Source organism: Mauremys reevesii, linkage group 18, assembly GCF_016161935.1.
Source record: "Mauremys reevesii isolate NIE-2019 linkage group 18, ASM1616193v1, whole genome shotgun sequence".
NCBI classification, from domain to species: Eukaryota; Metazoa; Chordata; order Testudines; family Geoemydidae; genus Mauremys; species Mauremys reevesii.
Genome location: NC_052640.1, coordinates 26,013,147 through 26,034,673, shown reverse-complemented (window position 1 = coordinate 26,034,673; position 21,527 = coordinate 26,013,147). Strand labels below are relative to the sequence as shown.

At 48.8% G+C, this 21,527-nt stretch overlaps 1 protein-coding gene across 1 annotated transcript in view; it reads right to left on the bottom strand.

Annotated features, from left to right (window-relative positions):
- The window catches only part of RBM19 (RNA binding motif protein 19), a 114,972-nt gene that overhangs the window by 6,198 nt on the left and 87,247 nt on the right, over positions 1 to 21,527 (bottom strand). Inside the window, exon 24 of the mRNA XM_039505225.1 lies at positions 12,421 to 12,541. Within this exon, the coding sequence (XP_039361159.1) occupies positions 12,453 to 12,541 (89 nt within the window). The 3' untranslated portion in view covers positions 12,421 to 12,452. The remainder of the gene's footprint in view (positions 1 to 12,420; positions 12,542 to 21,527) is intronic.

The window sequence follows — 21,527 nt, the reverse complement described above, 5'->3', positions numbered from 1 at the left end:
TCATAGTTCAGATCATTCTGGCCTAGCCTAGAAGGACTATACAGTGGGGGTTGAGGAGAGACGGAGGTTCCTAGATTACTGGATATCTTCTGTACCTACTCAGAGCTCAGCATGGCCCAACAGATCCGTGTTTCTCTGGGTGCTAGACAACTCAAGGTGAATTGTAACAACTGGGATAAGAGTCCTTTCCTCTGGACCGACGGGTGTGTACATGGCCTCAACTCTAGCTGGAAAGCCAGCGTCACTACCAAGGGCAACCCGGCACACAGTACGGGATGTGTCCGCTACTCCCTGAACTGATTGCTGAGGCACTCGCCCCAAAGTGGGGCTTTTTAAAGAGCCTGGCAGATTCTACTGGTCAGGCTAGAACACCTTCCCTCCCTGCCCCAAAAACACACGCACCCTGAAATCAGCAAAACCATCACTTCACAGGTGTTAAGTCCAGAAGGGACTCGACCAGATAAGGCCGGATCATTTAAAGAGCTAGAGAACTCTCGCTCAGTTTGGTTTGGGGTATTCGTTCATTCCCAAGGAACAACGCAGGCTGGCTCAAATATACTTGGAGAGAGCACAGGGCCATTTCCCACCTCTCCCTGCCCCTCCACCAAGGCTCCTAACCTCACCACAGAGAACGGCGGCTCCGTTCGAGATCTCACTCTAGAACGCAAAGGGCCATTACATGGAGCTACTGCACCTGCTCCAGCGCAGATGCTGAAGTCAAATACCGAAGGCACTTGCTGCCAATGCCCTCAGGAGGGGTGTTAAGATGTCTGCCTTCCACACTCGCCCCTTCCATTTCCATGCCTTGCTGACAGATTTCTATGCTATTTCGTCCGCGTACAGCACTGGTTTGCATATTTCACCAATTCAGGTCACATCGTGTACACATATGCCTCAGCCAACATTTGTTGATATTCTCGCTACCTCTCTCCTAGTTCCAGTTTGGGGTGAAAGCCTTCCTTATTAGCCAATTTGGATACCCATTTACTGTGAATTACTGAGCCTGATTATTATTCATGAATGGATAAATCTGAAATCTCAGTCTCTGCCGTGCAATTTTTCTCCCTCTCGAATGCATATATTTAGGGAAAATAGGAGGCAGTGTGTCTCTCTCTCTCTCTCTCTCTCACACACACACCATAGAAGGAAAATCTGGACAGTGGCTTTTCACAGCCCTAATTTACTTTTTAACCAGTGTACGTGGATCTGCCCCAATCAGCACCGATGTTCACTTAGCTGGGACACAGTATGCAGGTGGACGCTAGCATTGTGTTACCTGCTGGCCTGGAGGGGGTGAGGTGAGGGATGCTTTAAACCGGAGCAGGAATGGAAACTGGAGGTTACGGGACAGAGAGCCAACACCACCCAGGAGCTCAGAAAATTGGAGCATTTTGACTGCTGGGTGCAGGAGGCTTAAGAACACATTCCAGCCCAATGCACACAGCACTGGCTTATGACGCGGAGAGTGAAAGTCCGACGAGGCAGGAATCGTTACGGGCTGCCATGCAATCTTCTATAATTGATGCCAGGTTCACCAGCAGGGTAGGCAGAGGGTTTTTAAAATTTAAAGGGCATAAATAATGATGAAAGAACGTAATTACTAGCTAAGGAAAGAGTCCAAAACGCTACATTAAAAAAAAAAAACCCAAAGAAATCACAGCGCACCTGCACAAACAGCGGGAACTCGTACTGTGGGCTCCACAATAATCATCACTGGCACTTACTGTGTGCGGCCGCTTCCAGCCGGAGAGAGACAAGGTATTTTACAGATGGGGAAACGGAGACAACGAGGGTAAGCAACATGACGACCGCCACATTTCCTAGCTGCCCTTGCAGTCAAAGGGAATGAGGGAGGCAGTGTGGCCTAGTGGACAGAGCATTGGACTAGACTCAGGAGCCTTGTGCGCTATTCCTAGCTCTTCCACCAGCCTGCCGAGTGACCTCGGGCAAGTCACTTCACCTCCCCGTGCCTGTTTCCTCATCTGTAAAAATGGAGATGACAATCCAGACCTCGTCTGTAAGGTGCTTTGAGATGTACTGGTGAAGCAAGGCATTATTAATATTATTCTAAACTAGAGCTCACTCCTGGGTGGGGAATACCGCAGGCTCGTCCATAGCTGACCTTTGAGAGACTTTGGTAACTTCAGCTGAAACGCCAAGTTGCCTGCTTCAACCTGCAATTATTGTGCAGCTGCAGGGAACCTGACCGGCTGGGGACCTGGGCTGCACCCCTACATCTGCACACACAGATTGGGGTATTTGCACACTTCAGTGGGAGGCATCCTTTTTGGAAAACCTGGCACGTGGTTTGCGATGGCTTTGATAATCCAGCGGGACCCAAAATGGAAGAGAGTGTGCGTGGGATGCGTGCGCCGCTCAGAGAAGTGCAACAAGGGCTAAGTCCCAGGGAGTGACGTGGCCACCTTTTCCTTTGTGGGTTGTTGAGCCGAGCAGGCAGGGTTACAGAGGAGACTGACCATCGGCACTGAAGTACAGGACTAAAGAGCTTACACACGTCCTTGCAAGGATCCAGCAGCTGGCTGGAGCTCGGGCGGGGGAAGGCAGGGAAAATGCTGCAACAACGCGGCAAGATGCGAGTTCTTCCTTCGTCCCCAGCAAAGGACTGGGAAACAACATTCACTGTGTCCGCTGCACTGGTTTCTTCTTTCAATTCTGCCTACAGACGTAGGTGGGGTCTTGTGACAGAATACACCCCTGCATTCACTGCCTACACAATACTGTAATCATCTTTGTCCAAGGTATTTCTTGTAAGGTTTCATTTGAAAACTCATAATTTGCTGCTCAGTATTGTCCTGATCAAATGTGTGTGGCAACACTGTATGTGAAGTTATAAGATTCCCCAGCATGATGCTAAGAGTGCATGTTCAAGATCCACATAGCACCAAACTGGTCTAAAAGGCCTGTCTCGAACGAAAGAGCGCACGTTTGCCTTAATTTGCAGGTAAGCAGTAAACAGAGTTATCAAGCAGGAAGGCAAAACAAAGAAGGCTCAGACGGGGGGAAAAAACAGCAGGGAACATCCTTCTACATAGACCCTGTCCCCTAGTTTCCAGATGGAAATGTTTTTCAAAAGGGGGATGGAAACTATAAAAGGAGGCAAACACCTCAAGCCACCCCTCTTTCTCTCCCTGCTCACCTCATTCTCTGCATCTAGGAAGACAAAAGGAAACCGCTCCTGAACTCTGGGGGAGGGTTCCTCACCGGAAAGTTTGGTCAGTAATCTGCTGGAGCCATGAGGTGAGACAGTTTGCTTTGGAAATGAGATACTAAAAAGCCTTTTATCTTTATTTTTCTTTTAACCATTTCTGACTTTTATGCCTCATGACTTGTACTCACTTAAAATCTGTGTGTGTAAATAATAAACTTCTTTTACTGTTTTATCTAATCCAGTGGGTTTTAGTTGAAGTGGCTGGGTAACTCTCGTTAAGATAATAAGCTGGTATATGATTATCTTAAAGGAATAACAGACTTAAAATCTTTGCACTGTCCAGGAGAGGGCTGGGCAGTCCAGGACATGCATTTCTGGGAGAAGATCCGGGACTAGGGGTGTGCTGGGGCCACCCTGCAGTATAACCCAGGCTGGTGAGAGGCAGAGTGTAACTGGCAGATACCGACACTCAGGGTGTGGCTTGTATGCTGGAAGGCTGTTTGTAAGCGGCCCAGGTGGGAGCTACTACAGCAAGGCATTGTAAGCCATCCAAGGTTGCAGGGCAGGGATGACACAGCCCTCCACCCGTCTGGATTGTGCCCCAGTATGTCACAGGCCTTTATTCAGTTAGCCAAACAGGTGCTGGGTTATCAGGTTCTCCCTTCTGTAAAGGTACAGCTGGAATAGAGCCCAGAGCAGCCAAAACCCACAGCGTATGCTCCGGCCAGGGCAAATGCAGTAGAGACAGGAAGAAATCACCTGGACCTAGGTACCAGAGTGATGCAAGGACACACACACAAACACACACACAGATCATCAAGCTTTCCTGAGTAGGCAGCAATACAAGGTGTGATGGAGTCCCCGGGCGACGCTCTGGAACTACTCCATACAAAGCCAGTCAGGACTCTGGGGGAGCCTCCTCTCTCTGAGCAGACTGTCGCCAGGGCAAGACGCTTACACAGCTTTGACCTTGCGGGGTCTGAGCTCAGAGCATCGAGCATCCTCTTCCTCACGGATGCTCCCCGCAGCGAGTCTGCCTGGCCAGGGCTCCTGGGGAAGCCAGAGGGCCCTGCACCCCAACTCCACAGTGACTCTCAGCCAGCCGGTAAAACAGAAGGTTTATTAGCCAACAGGAACACAGTGTAGAACAGAACTTATTAGCACAGAAATCAATACTTTCAGCCAAGTCCATCTTGGAGAGTCCTGTGCCAGATGCCCTGGAATTCCCCTCTTCCAGTCCCCCCAAGCAGACTGCCCAGCTTCCAGCCACCCGAGTTCCAACACACCCATTGCTCTTCCTCCTTGTCTTTGTCCTGCTTCCCACCTGGTCGCATCCCCCTCCTGGGTCTCTCAGGTTCTGAAGGGCCCCGGCCATTGCCTATGTGCAGACAGCTGGGCAGCCTCACCTGCCCTGAGGGCCTCAGCAAAAATCACACCCCCAATTCCCACCACCGAAATATTGGTGCAGTACACAGGGAAACAGAGGTACACCCAGGATTAGTATAGGACAGTAAGACTCGCATGCAACATCAGATGAATAAAAGCCACTTTGTCACACCAGGATACAGGGTGGGAAACAGCAGCACAGCAGGCCTGGATGCTGGTTTAACATCTACATGTGGATTGCAGGCTATACCCTGCGGTTTCCCTTCTGTCTGGGGTATGGGATGGATCAGAGAAACCCCACAGACCCCGGCCAAGTTTTTCCCAAAGTGATTCGGATGCCCAATTTAAGTTGATTTTCAGGAAGTGCTGAGCACTTAAAATTCATAACCCTTTAAGATGTCCCCAAAATAGGGGCACTCAGAATCACTGTTGAAAATCTCGGCTGATAGGTTTATTCCGGTCTGTATTAAGCCGGTATTATTGTTGTCCCATAGTAGGTACTGATGCCACCGAGGCCTTTGGCAATGGGCAGCTATGCATTAAAGCTCAGTTACATTAAACCATATTACTTTATCTAACTCAGTAAAAAAGCTACATTCTAATAAAACCCTGTCCCTGTTCTCTCCGCCCTCTCTGTGGTCTTTGGTCTCCAGTTCTCTTCTTCCCAACACACAACTGGATTCTTAGCTGGTGTAACTCGGCAGAATTCAATGGATCTATGCCGATTTACAGCACCGGAGGATCTGACTTACAACACTTCATTTAAATATATATTTTTTTGTTCTGTGATCCATGACAGGGGCTGCTAGGTACTACCATAAAACAAATAATAAATAATACTGATAATTCCCAGCCAAAATAAACACATTAAGATGGAGGTCATGTTGAGAATGCACATAAGGCTAAAAATGAATATAGGGATATTTGGAGAATTAATGATAAGGAAAGTGAGAAGAGTTTGTATTATTCCATCATTAGGTTCATTTGAGACCAAAAATGGTCTTACGATGGGTGCTAAATTTCTTAAAGGACCCATTTACAATTTCATTTCAATTCAAACTAATTAATGGATATACTTGTACGTTGTCAGAAAATCCCTTTTGAGTAAGTGCTGTAATTTCAGAGGCAGGCTTCATGGTGTTCTTCGTACATAACAAAGAAGTTGAATCCTTGCTCGAAGAGTAAAAAATCAACTCAAATTGTACCATGGAGCTGTGATCAGCACCTCCATAATATTCTCTCTCACACACACACACACACACACCACCGTGTAGCTGTGACCAGCGCCTCCATAACAATACACACATACATACACACACGCACACATATATTATATTGTACATACATGTAAAAGCTTCCCCCACCACCATTAAAGAGATTTGTTTGAAACTAAATTGTCTGAAAAATTGGCCAATGCCAACTGCTGAATAAGAGAAGTATCATTAAGGGAAAAGAAAGTCTTCATTACTTTCAAAGAGGAAAAGCCTGTACACCAATGGGGAATAACATGTTTTAAAACATATCAAAGGGTTAAATTAATTTTCATTAAAATTTAAATGCGAGAAGGCTCCCTTCCCCCCCCTCCCCTGTGCCTTTGAACGTTTGACTGGCAACCATTTCATATTTCAATCTCGGCAGAACAAATTGAATTAGATGTTGAAACCAAACTCTGCTCTGTTCTCTAAAGCCTACATGCTCTGCTTGCGCTAATCCTTTTCGTTGCTGCTACAGAGCACAGAGACTCTCAGCAAGAAATCTGCCCTGCCATAAAAGACAATAAGAAAGGAAGGGGGGGGAGGGAAACCCAACGAACCCACAACCCCGTCAAGCCTTGCTTAAGTTGTCTTCCACGTGCGCTTTAAAAAGGCCGGAGTCAGAACCCCCATTCTGACCCCCACCAGTTGTCATCAGGGTAGAATGGATATCAACTATATGTCGTCTTTCCACTCCTCTACTCGCTCCCTAGCCGTTTTATACAAACCTTTTAAAAAATCATTTAAAAGGAACCAGAATCTCGACTTATCATTTACATGAGTTCCCCCCACCCCCCACCCAGCCTTCCAGTTTTCATTTCCAAATATGCAAATTCCATCTGCACAAGCCAATTGGAAACTTCCCCATCAAAAGATGCATCTCTACCCAGCCTGTCTTCTCAATTTCATGCCGTGAAATCATCATAATCTCGATGACCTCACAGCTATCGGAGATCAATAATAGGTCTTTCTGTTTGTTTTTCCCTCCCCAAAGGCATAGTAGATGAAGGTAATGCAGACTGAGCAGGAGACAGGAATGCCACAATGGTTATTAATCACTGATATCACTGTAGCTCCTACGAGTCTGGTCATGGTCCAGATCCCATTGTGTCAGGAGTTGTACAACCCCAGAGCAAGAAGATGGTCCCCCTGCCTCAAAGAGCTTCCAATCAGTCTTAACCCCTCCCTTCTACTGACAAGCTGACACGCCACTTTAACCTTCTGTGCCTCAGTTTACCAATCTGCAACATGCGGGCAATGTCCATCCTTCCTCTTAAGAGGGTTGGGAGAATCCATGTTTGCATAGTGTGAAGCCCTGCGTAAGGGCTCCAGTGACATTTAGTGCACTAGTCTTTCTGCACTGCAGAGAGGAACCTAAATCTCAAGCAAAAGTGAGTTTACCTATTACCAAGTGAACGTTTGGTCAAGTAACAAAACCACCAATGCAGTTAACAGATTCATCGATTCCAAGGCCAGAAGGGACCACTGTGATCATCTAGTCTGACCTCCTGTGTCACGCCGGGCAGAGACCTGCCCCATGATAATTCCCAGAGCAGAGCTTTTAGAAAAACATCCCATCCTGATTGTAAAAATTGTCAGTGATGGAGAATCCACCACAACCCTGGGTAAAATGATTCCAGTGGTTAAGGATCCTCACTGTTAAAAGTTGACCCCTTATTTCCAGTCTGAATTTGTCTAGCTTCCACTTCCAACCCCTGGATCACATTCGACCTTTCGCTGCTATTTGAAGAGCCCATTATTAAATACTTCTTCCCCATGTAGATACTTAACGGTCCAGTTCAGCGTGACTGGAACAGCAGGGAGCTGCCGGCAACATGAAAGGGATGATGGTGGAACCTTTGTTCCCGGTGCCTACAAAGGACCGGAAGGGCAGAATGCTATGGATCAGGCCAGAGGTACATGGGGAGAGCTCTGGGTCTATTGTCAACAGACCCTACCCTGCCTGTGCAATTCCCGGCTCTAACCAAGGCTCACCGTCCTTTTCCCCTCACGCTGCTCCCTCCTCACCCCCACGTCTCTCCTCCTGCTCCCTGCTCAAGTGGAAGGTGTTAACAGCAGATGCATCTGGAGGCATCCTTATATTAGAGCCATTCCAAAAGGACAAATGGTCTCTCAAGGCCCTGTACTTATTCCAGACGCACGGCATGGAGCAGACAGTTATTTAACCCAGCTTGGATTATTCCTGTGGTCATGCAGCCACCTTTCCTTTTATCAGCAGAGCCCTGATGCTGCGCGTGCTTCCGTCACAAACGGGAGCCCGGGAAGGCAGACATATTAGAAAGGTTATTGGTCAGCTGCAGGCCCAGATGTGTTTTGAGTCACTATTCAGGAGGCCACCGGTGTTGTGGGTTTAACAAAAGTCCAGTAATAAGTAAGGTTATGAGCATCCCACTGCTAGGCGTATTGGTAAGAGTCTTGCAACAATAGACAGCTATCACAGAGAAAACCAGCCTCTCTCCCACTAATACATGTGTTGTTTTTGTGTGACATGCCCCTGAGAGCTGGCAGACTCTCTGCACACACAAGGGGCTAATTTGGAGGACACAGCTAAGACGGAAAGAGGGTGGGGAGGGGGACCCTGTCCTTAGAAATATTAAAACTAGACAGGGCAAAGCAATTGAAAACTAGGGAGCACCCCAGGATTGGCAGCGACACCTAGGTAACCTCAAGAGGTTTATGAGCAGGTGCCTTTCCTGACCTGTTCTACTCACACAGTCCACAGAGCAGGTAACATTTTCAAAAGCACGTAGATGACTTAGGAGCCTAATTTTCAACTGAAGTTACTGGAATTTCAGCCCCCAAGCCATTCTGAAAATTGTACCCAGTCTGAGCTCACTCCTTTCGCTGGGTTTTGCTTTACCATCAGAGAAAACAACTCAGGGTCATGGTTTTGCCTCTTGATTCTGGAAGTCACTCTGGGAATCAGGGGAATTGGAAGAAAGACACTCTTGGTTCCACTGCAGGAGGAAGAAATTCGGAATGACTCAGGCCTCTTTCGGAGCCAAAGTTCGGACAATGTGTGTCGCTCTTCGTGGCTGACTCAGGGGTCTCCACTGTTGGAAGTCGCTTTTGTGATGGATCTGTGCAATGACCATACATGTTGGTCACTAACTGCCTGCTCACAGGTCTGATTTCTGGGAGGTGACGGGCCACTGGGTGTTACCCTGTTCTGATGGCACCCGTCGATGGCTTTGAGGCAGAGGGGTGAGGAGTGGGCACCCCCTTGCTTGTTTATCTAGCACATGGGCATCATGTTCTCTGCGAAGATCACCACGACTGAGTTTTGGAGAAGAGGCAGGAACAGCATACAGGCCATTCCGACGGCCGAGTTCTGGGATGTACACATGCAGCTCCCCATTGTTTGGGAACCAGGTGACTCGGATCTATAGGTGGTGCAAGTGAGCTCTCCATCCTGTCCCTCACACATCTGTGATGAAGGCCTTTGCTGGGGAGGGGACTGACAAGGGGAACCCTTTTCAAGTGTTTGAGGGAGTCAGCCAGCAACTAGTGATATGATACAGTACTATCACCTTCTTGTCTATCAGCCTTTGAGACAGTGCCATCTGATAAGTGGGAGTCGGGACTGCTAGGGTCGTCTCACTGGAGAATAGACTGCCTTGAACCAGAGCTGGCAAGTGGCATCATGTACGTGTCGAGGTGGTTGCCGGACTCAGCTGCACCGATGGCCCCAGTGCTGGGTGATTGGCGTCAATGTCATCAGTGTGGACTTTGACGGGGTTTTCTTCCTGCCTTTCTTCTCACGGCTAGACCCCAGGATGCGGTGTCTGCTCAGAGAAGAACTTGCTGAGGGTCACCCCACGGGTTCCTCAGAGGCGGATGTCTCCTCCGGGTTGAGGTGACATGCATCAACTGCTTGAGCAGGTGAAGTCTGAGCCATGTGTCCTTGGGCACGAATCCTTGACAAGAATGATTTGCACAACAAGTACCTATCAAGGATATGACCCTCCCCCAGATAGACAGGGCATCAGCTGTGCCCATCGATGAGAGGGATGAGTCCATTGTAGGTCAGGTAGAGTCCAAACCCTGAAGGCTTGGAGTCCACCATGGCAGTTAGCATGAAGCACCCTGCCCTGCTGTGCCCGGGTGGGTGTCTCCTGATCTTTCTCTTAGTTTTGGAACGCCCCGTTTCAAAGAATTAACAATGGAGGAAAGCGATGAAAGACTCTTCACAAAACTAATGAGTTTGAAGCTCACAAAAGAGCAGCGGGTCGGACAGTCGCCAGGATCCATGTCGCTGCCGAGGGCAGCCAGCTCTTCACGCCCTCCCACGAGAGCATGAGGTGGCATAGGGCACGTGTACACCCCTGATGGACGCTGCTCCTCAAAAACATCTGATCGAGTGCCTGAGGGGCCAGTGCCCCTACGGCGGGAGCCGCACTGACACATCATTAAGGAAGAAATGAAAGTCATTGCACTTAAATACACTCACAAATTTCTGATTGGTGCAACAATCAAACGCTGCCTCGCACATGTCTGCACATGCAGAAGGTGAAAATGCAGCCACGTCTAGCCACCTGCACTGAAGAGGAGTTTACGATAAATCTACCCGATTAAAAAAAAATCCAAAAATAAATTTATTCCTAGAAACTCAGCAACCAAAAAACCAACTATATGAATAGAATATTAAGTTAAATCTGAAAACGTGCAGTGGAAGGCTGGAATTCACACTAAGGGTGAAACGTACCATCTGTATCTGTCCCCCACACCATAAGCAAATGCATGTAAAAAAATCTGTAGCAGCCACTATCCTGCAGCCACTGTCCTGGCACGAGAGCCACTGGTTGCGGGCACTAGTGCTGAGTGAGCAGCATTTGCTGCGGCGGCGCAGGAATGAGGTGGAAGGGGAGCTATAACCTGCAGTCGCAGGCACGGAAGGGTGCAGCAGGCCTGGCTTATTTATTAGCCCGCAACGGTTTCCACAGAAGCTGTTCCATCCTCCCTAGAGCCTTCGGGACTGTGTCCCCTCCCAGCGCCCCACGCCAGGGAGCAATGCCAATTACCACTCAAGGCAGCATGAACAAGACACTCTAAGTAGCTTACCAGTCAAAGGAAGAAGGCAGTGCAACATCTTGAATCCTATTACATGCCACTTTGGGGCTAGGTGGCTTTTGTTTTGTGTCACAGCGTTTCACTTCCATCCTATTTTGCCAGAGAATTTAGCCCTGATGAGAAGCATCAGCCTGACAAGCCCTCTCTGCACAGAGCCGGCATACCTGGGCATGGTACCCACACACTGGCTCACCAAGAGACACAGACAGAGTGTTCAGCCCCCTGGGTCAGAGGAGCTCACTATGTCCCACTCCATCTCTGGCCACTCGGCTGAGACGGTGAGAGGTCCCAATTAGATTTCATGGCCATGGTGCGCCAGCTACCTGCCCCACTAGAAACGGGACTAAGATCTCAGTCTCGGTTCACACCTGCCAGCCAGTGGTGGATGCCTCTGCTCGCTGCGAACCCAACTCTAGAGGGGACTGGCTGCATGCTGCGAGCCCTGAGCTAGCCAAACCCCTCCAGTACGACAGCCGTCCAGAGCAGTTTGTAGCAGGTGACTGCAGAACGTCACAGCGGTGTCTGAACAGCACAGCTGTCACTCAGCCCCGTGGTAGCATCTCAGTGACCTTGAGGCGCCTGGTCCCTGCAGATGGAGCGAGGCGGCGCAAGTCAGCGATGGCGGCAGGAGAAAGGAGATTGCCAAGCTACCCATTTTGTGGCAACAGCTGCTGGCTGGTCTCTAGGCAGGCTCTTTTGGCAGCCCATCTGTTTCCTCGAACGGAGCAGGGGCAGGTGAGGGAGAATTCGGTATTCTCCAGCTCCGCTGCCTTTCCTCTCAAAGCCACGGGAAAGCACATAAAGCGAGCAGTCTGGCCACCAATTTCACCCCAAAGCCCAAACGTGGCACCAGAACGGGACCCGGTTCTGATCCACCACCCCAGTATCATGACAAAAAAACTGGTGAGGGGGTGACAGGTTGCACATGGGGGCATCGCAAACTGCTCAAGAACTGCTTCCAGCTAATGGAACAACCAGCCTTTGAGACAGTGCCATCTGGTAAGTGGGAGTCGGGACTGCTAGGGTCTTCTCCGAGCTCTGCAACTAACCTGCTGAGAGACCTCAGTCATGACACTTAATACCTGCTGTGGGACTTAATGTTTCTAAAGTGCTTTGGGAAGTTTGGATGAGAGGAAATAGATAACCAGGGAAGAGCAGGGACTGATTCTACACTGAAAAGAAACCTGCCTTTTGCTTCTATAAGAGCAGCCACCCGCTGCAGCCAAAAGGCCCACGCACCTTGGAAAGGACCAGGCAAGCGGTGGGCTGGGACCTCCGAGTTTCTGCTAAGCTGCTTATTTTACCCTTACCTTGCATCCTCCCCCATCCCCATTTGTCTTTTTGGACCAGCTGTTGCATCCAGTCCGACACAAAGACTGTAACTCTGAGGCTTTCTTTGTACAGCACCTAGCGCAATGGGACCATGATCCTTGACTGGAGCGCCTAGGTGCTACCATACTAGAAATAATAAAACAACTGAATTTTGAGAGGACCTTCCCCTGCCCCGCATGGAACACATACCCTCAGACTCTGAACAGCAGCCGATGAGTCTGCTAGTCGCCTGCATCGTCATCACCGTCGTCCTCCAGCTGCTCCAGGATTTCGTCCAAAGCCACAGCACGCTTCTTCTTCTTTGGGGAATCTGTGCAGGCCCAGATGGCAGAGGAGAGGGCGGGGTGAGAGAAGACAGACACAATGAAAAGACATGCATCTGCACCTCACTGCAGCCAGCTTCTGAGGAGCATTCCCAACCCCTGGCCCGTGCTGAGCAGTGCACAGGGCTGGCAACAACCGCGTTTGAACGCTTCAGAGCCCGGTGCTGCCACATCTGGGATTAGAATGAGGGCGTTCCTGGCTCTCGGGCCTGAGCTCTGATCACGTCTCTCCACCCCAGGCAAGCTGAAAGGGTCTCCTCCCCTTCAGAGGAGCAGAAGGCCGAGCGAGCCTGCACCCTGGTCTCTGCTCCATGGGGCCACGGGCAGGAAGAGGACGGGCTGTGGAAGCTTCCACACTGCTCTGACTCTTGTGGGCTTGTCTCTGTAGCAGTGGGGAGGGCACGGCAGGAGAGGGCTCCTGGGGACTCTGTCTCCTTCCACTTGCTGCTCTGCAGGATGAGTGTGTGTTATGGGACTGCAGATCATCCCCCTTTCTCCTCTCTGACAAGGGAGGACACTTGTGCCCTGTGGGGGGCAGCCAGATGCCATGTGTGCGTGCGGAGCCTATCAGAGGGGCTCATCACAGGAAGCAAAGGGGTGAAGAGCAGGAGAGAGGGGCGGCACACCTGGTCTCAGCGAGACAAGAGCACATGGAGGGGGATACTGGCAGGGCGGGGGGAGCAGGGGGCAAGGCAACCAGCAGTTTCCCCACCAGGATACTGTCCCCTGGACGGTGTGCAGAGGAGGGAAGCGGCTGCCCCGGTCCCCCGCCTCAGCAACCCCCGGGCTGCTTACGCCATCGTTAGCGCCCTCTCCCCCGCTCTAGCTCTCCTGAGCAGCTCGTCTTTAAAGCCCTCAACTATCATTTGCTTCTTTGTAATAATCGGGCTCTGGCAGTGCACAATGGCCTCTGGAAATTGAATTTGCAGGGAGGTAATGGGAGCTGTGGCAGCGGCGGCAGCCGGAAACAGAAGGGCAGGTGCGGCAAAGCATGAACTAAGTGCCTGTCACTCTCTTGGCTGATGTTAACGACGCTGGGGCTGTGCCATGCAGACGCAGCCTGACTTCGACTCGCTCCCCAAAAAGGGGCGCTCCCTGGGGCTGGGTGTTCTGGGGGGTGGCGAGCGACAGCTACGACTCACTGCCTCCAAAGCTGGGGGGAGATTTAATCCCTTTCCTGCTGCGGCCTCTGCAAAGCCCACATTGCTTTAAAGAAGTATGCAGTGGGATGCCTTGCAGTGCCCACTCCTTTGATGCACCCTGATCTACTGATTCCATTTATACAGGAACACGTCTCACGGGCATTTAAGCCCCCATGAGGCATTCAAGTCAGGACTGAGGGTCCCACTGCTATTTGTCAGGGAGGAGGAGGATGATCCACCCAGGACAGGGCTACATGCTACATTTGGGGTACGATCCTGTGTGTCCATGGGCCAGCAATGTCCACTGTGGATTGATCACGAGCGTTAAGCTGTGCTGGCTAGTTGGGATTTGTCATGTAAATCACATGGGGCTTTTCCGTCTCCGTGTTGGATCATGACACCAGCATATGGGGTGAGCCCTCTCGTGTACACCTCTAACGGCGGCTTTCTTTTGAGGGTGCGACATTAGGGATAACCCGCCTGGGCGATATGCTTGCCAAGAGTGAACCCAGAGGAGAGTGAGCATGGCCAGAGTGAATTCATTTCAAGCTCCAGGCGAGCATCCGTGGAAAAATTATCACCCAGCTTAGTGACACCAGTCAAGGGAGACCTTTAGCCCTGCTTGCTGAGGAAAGACAGACAAGCTACCCCCTCCCCCCCATCCTCCTCCCATGAGGAAGCACACCTCCACTCAGAGAACAGCTGTTTAAATCCTGCTCTCAGACATCAAAAGCCTCACTGGGTTTCTCAAACAAACAAACATACCGTAGGACTGAAGAAAGGTGTAAAATAAATAAATGGAACAAGCTGTGCATTTTCTTTTAGTATTACAGCTGCTGTCGAAGATAAACAACAAGGAAATGTCACAAAGCATCAATACAGAAGAAATTAACCTGACAAAAGCTCACACCTCCTCTTTCCCCCTTAAACAATTTTGCATTTCTGGAGTTCCCATCTAATGATTTTATTTTTCAATTAAATTCCTTGACAGAATGCCAGAATTGGTCTCCCTCAACTTCTATACTTTAGGAATGCTGTGGGAGACAGGAGAAGGGGAGCAGAGATCGGCACCGGGGGGGGGGGGGGGGCGGAATTCTCCTGCTATGGCTTCCGCTCAGCATCAGACCCCTGGAGACAGGAGGAAGGCTAGAATGATCTATTAAGAGAGCAACCCTCCCAGAGAGGGGGAGGGTAGCAGGTGTGGATTCAGCTGAGGTCCAGGCGAAGAAGGGACTGCAAAGGTTGACAGGCCGCTGCAAGAGTGGACATCCTGGTGACAGAAGCAGAGAGAGAGAACAGAAGGGTGAAGTGTCTCTGGTGTGAAAAGGAAGGGGAGAGGAAGGAGGGTTGAAAGGATCCTCAGATTTCATGTAGGAATGCCTGACACAGCGAGAGAGAGAGGAGAAGAGAGGGGACTAGACTATGCCAGGAGAGGATGCCAGAGATTGAAGCTGAGCTCAGGTGAGAGGAAGGTAGGATTCCTTAGGTCCCTAGGGAGGAGGTGAAAAGTGAAGGGATCGTGGATGGGATGAGGAAGGGTGGGAGAGAGAGGGGAGAGGCTGAGGAGGGCAGGGAGAGGGGGAGGGATTGGGACTGGGAGGCTTTGGGGACAGGCAGGGAGCACCTCCTGAAGTGTAGGGAAGGAGAGTAAGGAGGAGGTAGGGACTGGGAGAGCACTGGGGAGGGAGGCTGAGAAGCTGGAGAGAAGGAGGAGGAGGGAGGACACTGGGGGGAGAGATACTGCCAGAGAGGGAGGGCAAGATAGAGAACAACAAGACAACAAGGGGATAGCAAACAAAAGGGAGGGGGAGGGTAAGGGAGAGGGGGAAGAGGGAGGGAGGGAGTAGTCCATACTGAAGTAGGAAGGAATGTGGAGAGGAGAGGAATAGGATAGGAGAGATGCCCAACAGGAAAAACAGAAGGAGGTAACAAGGAAAGGAGGAACTAAGTAAAAAAACAAGGAGGAGGAAAGCTCCTGGTCCGGAATTGAGGGGAAATGGAGAAAGGTAGGAATAATGAGTAATGATGGGTGGAGCAAAGGTATAGGATGGAAGGGAGGTATGGAATGGTATGGGAAAAAGGTAAAGAATGAGGGTAAAGGTGGGGAGTAGCAAAAATGATAGAAAAATAATGTGGGTATGAGTGGGGGTAATGGATAATATGGCAAAGCAAGAGGGGATTTGGTTGGGGCCTGGGCGGGGTAAGAAACTACCAGAGCCTCACCCCGGGATAGTAGCTTATAAGACTGAGAGAGAGCTCTTAGAGAGAGAGGAGAGAGCTTACTGTTTTTTAAGGAGAGAGTGGATATTAACTGGGAGGTCTTAAGGACTGGAACTTTGCTTCCCGATATAGAATGGGGAACAAAATGCTAATAATATTAATAGGGCTCAGCTTTTTCTAGACGTGAATGCTAATGAATTCCTTCATCAAGTGGTTGCTGAATTTGCCAGGGATGAATTTTTATTGATTTTTTTGGTGAGTTGAGAGGAATTTTTTGAGGGAATTTGCCTTAGGGTGAAGTGAGGCTAAAGGGATCTCCAAATAAATAATTTCATAATAATGGGAGGATAATGAAAGTGCATCTGACTAACTTTAGGGGGAATTTCAAAAGGCTAACTTTACTAAATTAGACTAACTAGTTAGGGAAGTGGAAGGGGGTTTACTTTTTATCTAGGGTAGATCAGGTAGAAGAGTTGGAGTTGTCAGAGTTGCAGTTGAAAGAGGCCAGAGCAGGTATAGGGCACAAGGGGCTAGGCATGCAGTAGAGTTTTGAAGCAGTTTTAGCATGAGCAGAAGAGAAGATTAAGTACCAGAAAAAAAAAGAGAACCAATGGCAGGGGGAGAAAGAGGGAGGGAGTCAGAAGAGAGGTGCGAGAAGCTGTGCAGGGCAAGAGGAGTGTAGAGATGGGGTTTAGCGAGACTAAAGGACCTAGTATAAAGTTAATAGCCTAATAAGGAAGAAAACCAAAAAAGAAGAAAAAAAGAAGAAGAAAAGAAAAGAGTGGAGATTATTTTAAGGATTGGAGAAAAATGATAAAATGGAATGGCAATGATTTTGCCTCTAATGTTAATAATGCTGGGAATAGGCTGATAATGATAGGCTAAGGAATATGATGAGAGATATGATGGGGATTGGAGTACGGGGATGGGTAGAAGATATCTGAGAACAGCTTAACGAGTAATACGGGAAGCGAATATAATCTTCATCCTAGAATATTAAGGAGAAGGATAGGATATAATGTTAGGGTTATTTATAAGAATAATATAAATTATATTAATAAATAAATAAATAAGGATTGTAGACTGAAATGGTAATTAGTGACTTCAAGGAAAAAAAAATAAAAAAAAACTATCAAGAAGGGAAGGAACTCTAGTTTCTCTAGTAGGCCTGTTATAAAAAATGGAAAAAAAAAAAAAAAAAAGAGCATGTGAAAAGAGAGGGAGGGAGGCCGTGGATGAGATTTCACGAAGATGGAGATGATTAGTGCAGATCGAACCAACCAAATGAAGATGAGATCTTTTTGATCAAAAATTTTTTTTTTAGAGAGGTGGATCTAATATATCTATGGATTTCAGTATATCTAGATTTCATGATTTATTAAGAATTTGAAGTTAGAATGGAAAAAAGAAAAGGGAAAGAAAAAAAAATAAAAATTATAAGGAGCTGGTTAAAGGGAGACTGCAGAGAGTATTAAGGAAGGGGAACTGTATTGGAGGGGTTACCAGTGGAGTTCCTCAAGGTTCAGTTTTTTTCAATTTTTAGTTTTGGGTCCGATATTTATTTCTGGTATGACAACCTGAAAGGGGCTGATAAGAGTTGCAGATGACACCAGTTGGGGGTATTGCCAAGGGGGAAGAGGATCGGGAGAGGATGGAGATTTAGATGATGGATCGGGATATTTACATGATGTATTAGATAGATAAAGTTGAGGGATGTAAGGTTAGTAAAGTAGGGATGGTTATAGGGAACAAGAACTATAGTTTAGGAAGGAGCTGGCAGTAGTAAGAAGGGAGAGGAGGGAGGGGACCTAGGAGAGGGATAGGAGGGATGAGAGGGATGGTATGAGTAGAATGAATGTGATGTAAAAAGAAGCTGGCAAATGATGTGTTGGTTGCATTAGCGAGGTTAGTCTAGTATAGAAGTAGGGATAGTCTAGTCCTATATATTGTTATTGAGTATTGTGTGGAGTATTGGTGAGTGTTGTGTTTTTTGTTCAATGAAGATGAGAGACAACAGGAAAGAAGGAAGAAAGAGGAAAGAGAGAGAGAGAGAAGGATCCGAGGTGGAGAGAAAGGAGACTGAAAGGAGACCTGAGTTTTTTTCCTTTTTTGAGGAGCTCAAAAAAGAAAGATTAGAGGAGATATGATTATAGAGAATAAATATCAGAGGGATAAAGGGAAGGAGAAGGAAAATATGTGGCTCAAGAGGAAAAGGGACATAAACGGATATAAATTGTCATCAAATTCAGTCAGGGAAAAGGAAGAATTAGAGATTAGAGGTTTCTAACCATAAGGGCTGGACTGGAACAAGGAAACAGTAGGGGAAACAGTGGGGGAAGGAGGACCTCCAGAACTTTTAAGAATTTTTAGATAATTTTAGAGGAGATGATATATGGAGATGCTATGTCAATTAGTCAATAGGTCAATTGGGTCACAATGGCACATGTACAATGGGTCAATATGGTGATTGGTTTCCAGAGGTTTGGCTGAGTCTTGCCCGCCTGCTGCTGTTTCAGCAGCCGCCATATTATGGGTTCGGGAATTGATTTTTCTCAGGAAAGGATGGCAATGGCCCTGGAGGTTTTTCCTTCCCCTCCTCCGGGGGGGGGGGGGGGCTGCTTGCTGTGGGAGGTGGATCGGCTTATGTGGCCTGCATCTTGCAGGAGGTCAGACTAGATGATCATAATGGTCCCTTCTGATCTTGAATTCTATGATTCTATGATTCTATGATTGTTAAAGTGAGAGATAAGGCTGCAGCTGTGTCTTGCTTAAACATGACAAGGAAATGTGTGAAACAAACATCTGAAAGTCTGGAACCTCACAGTCACCAGTAACCTTAACTCTGCCCTAGGATCCTTACCCGATCGCCATCTACTGCCCCCCTAATGCTACCCATCCCACAGACATCTTTGACTCATCCCAGATCACCTTTCTACTAACTTTCAGAGATGTCAGAATTAGCCCAGCCTCCTACCTGAAAGTCCTCTAATGCCTTCCCTCAGTTCACCATGCGTGCCCAGGACAGAAAAGTTCTACAATTCACTGGGTGTAAAAAACCAAAACCATACAGCGGCTCAGCTCACCAAAGTGCGAAGAACCCTGGGATGTGCCTCCAGAAGTCCTAGTGACACACACGCAACACCGGTGAGGACACTGTAACTTGAGGTCACACTTCACTCTGTTATTGAGAAACAGGGGATAACGTGCTCTCCGTATACGTGCACCAAGTCCAACCGGCACTTTGCGCTACACGCTGCACAAAGCGGGAACAGGTACGGTTACCCTCCGACCACCATCAGCAGCGTTAACTCATATGTGGTAGTCGGCACACAGGGCTGGGTTCAGATTTCAGGGGTGACTCCGGATCAGAAGATCAGAAGCAAGCTGCATATGTCTGGGGGAACCAAGAACTGGAGACAGATGCCATCAATCAGAAGGCTGCTGATGGAACCTTAACTATAAACATTAACTCCAATTTTCCAAAATTTAAAGAAGCCCTAATCATCCGTGGTGTGTAAACGGGTTATACCTTATATTACGGTTATATTCATAGTGGTAAAGGGTTAGCAATTGATAGGCAGCTGTTTTAAAGTGTCAAAAATTAAACATGTCATTAGGTTGCCTATGACCACGGCTCGTCAATTACACCTTCTACGGATACATTTACCTACCACCCGTATCTGCAGATCATATTATCACTTATTGACCCTCTATGAGCTACTTGTTACAGACAAAAAATGAGTTAAAAGAACGTTGAAAAGTCAAACGCTCAAAAAATAGGAACTGCCGGAATCAAGGTACCGCAGGGCAACCCAAACACGGCCCCTTTGTGCGTATTATAATAGCATAGGGAGTCTGAGGGGTCTCATCTTGCTCTCCCTCAAAAGATCAACACCACCGCTTATCCCTCGAAAATGACAGCCCAGATCTGGGCTTATCGGTTAGCTTGAATAGTTCCTCAGGAGCACAGGATGTTGACAGAGGGCACTGCATCAGGCAGTGTTCAAGTGTTTGCCTGGGCACTTCACATTCACCTCCGGGTCACTCCTCAGCTTGCAAACGTGCAGTGAGCCTGGAAGCTTCCCAAACCCGGGCCCCAATGCCCCACGCTGGAGAAGGCAGTTCCACCACTCGTGGCTCTTCGTGGTAATGCCACGCCAGGTGCTTGTGCGAGAGGTGCGTTTAGGGGGGCAGGGGAAAAAAGGAGGAGCACAGGCAGCAGCTCCACTGTAATGGTGGCGATAGAAAAGAAGGAGACAGGTGGTCCTCAGCCTTCCATTTGTCTGAGGAATTTACATGATCGCCATCCCTATGGCATCTGAGCACCTCACAGTCTTCACACACACTCCTGTGCGGTAGGGCAGGGCTAATGTCCCGTTGTACAGAGAGGAAACTGAGGCACAGACACACTGTAACCTGCTCAAGGTTACACAAGAAGTCTGTGGGGGAGCAAGGAATTGAATCTGGGTCTCCTAAGTCCCACTGGACCTTCCACCCTTCTACACTGTCACCCTAACCTGCTAAAGTGCCTATAAACAGCGGCTAAAACACCATGGGTCTCACTGGCAGGCCTGTGGGCTTCGTAAAATCTGTCCTTAAATACCCAAAGTTACCTCCAGTGCTTTGCATCCCTTCTGCTGCCTAGGAGGGAACTTGCATGGCGTCCAACAGTTTGAATTTTAATTCTGAATAATTAACATCACAGCTGAAAGCAGAAACTCACTGAAACGCCACTCTGCACAAACGCCCAGCATAGAAACCATCCGATCCTTTGCTGTTTTGCAGACAGAACTGGGATTTGGCCAACGTCGCACGGGAAGCTGGTGGCAGAGTCAGGAAGAGAACCCAAGAGTCCTGATTCCTCTGTGGTAGCTACTACAGCTCCAGCTCCCCAGAAATGAGCATGTCCCAAGGTGCACATAGCTGTAGCAGGGAGATTTCAGCAGCTGGGCATAGACAACTGAAGTGTCTTGAGAGGGGCTGCACACAGCATTGTGAATGGGACCTGTCTGGGAGAGAGCTTCTCCACCTCCTGGCAGGGGGACTGGCCAGCTAAGGGGATGAGTGATGGGAATGCAGAGCCTTCTGCCTCTAGGTCATCAGCTGCAATCTAACTCAGATCACTGTGAATGAATGTTACCACCACCCGACGGCGATTCGGTGGCCTCTGAAAAATAAGTCAGTAGCCACAGTCCAAGCCCTAGTAGGCAAGTGAGCACATCATCATGTCCCTTGCAGCTGGTAACAACAGGCAGCGTCTGCAGACGTGCCCAGGAACAAAAGGGCCACAGGGAGTCAGCTGCCGTCAAACCATCGGCGAGCTCTACTGTACTGTGCAGGGTGGAGGCAAAGCACATTGACGGGTGGGGAGGTGGGTGTGGGACGCTTTCCCATGCCATACTGCTCCGTGGGTAGAGGAGTTCAATCTGCAGCGCTGCCAAGACAGCACTTTGGATCAGCATCAAATGAAAACAATATAATAAAATACAAGCTGCCAGTGAGGATCTGCCCACCCCTGCACACACTTGCCCTGATGCAATGTAGAAGAGATCTGGGTTCGAGTCCTGGCTCTGCCACAGACATCCTGAGTGACTCTGGGCGAGTCTCAGCC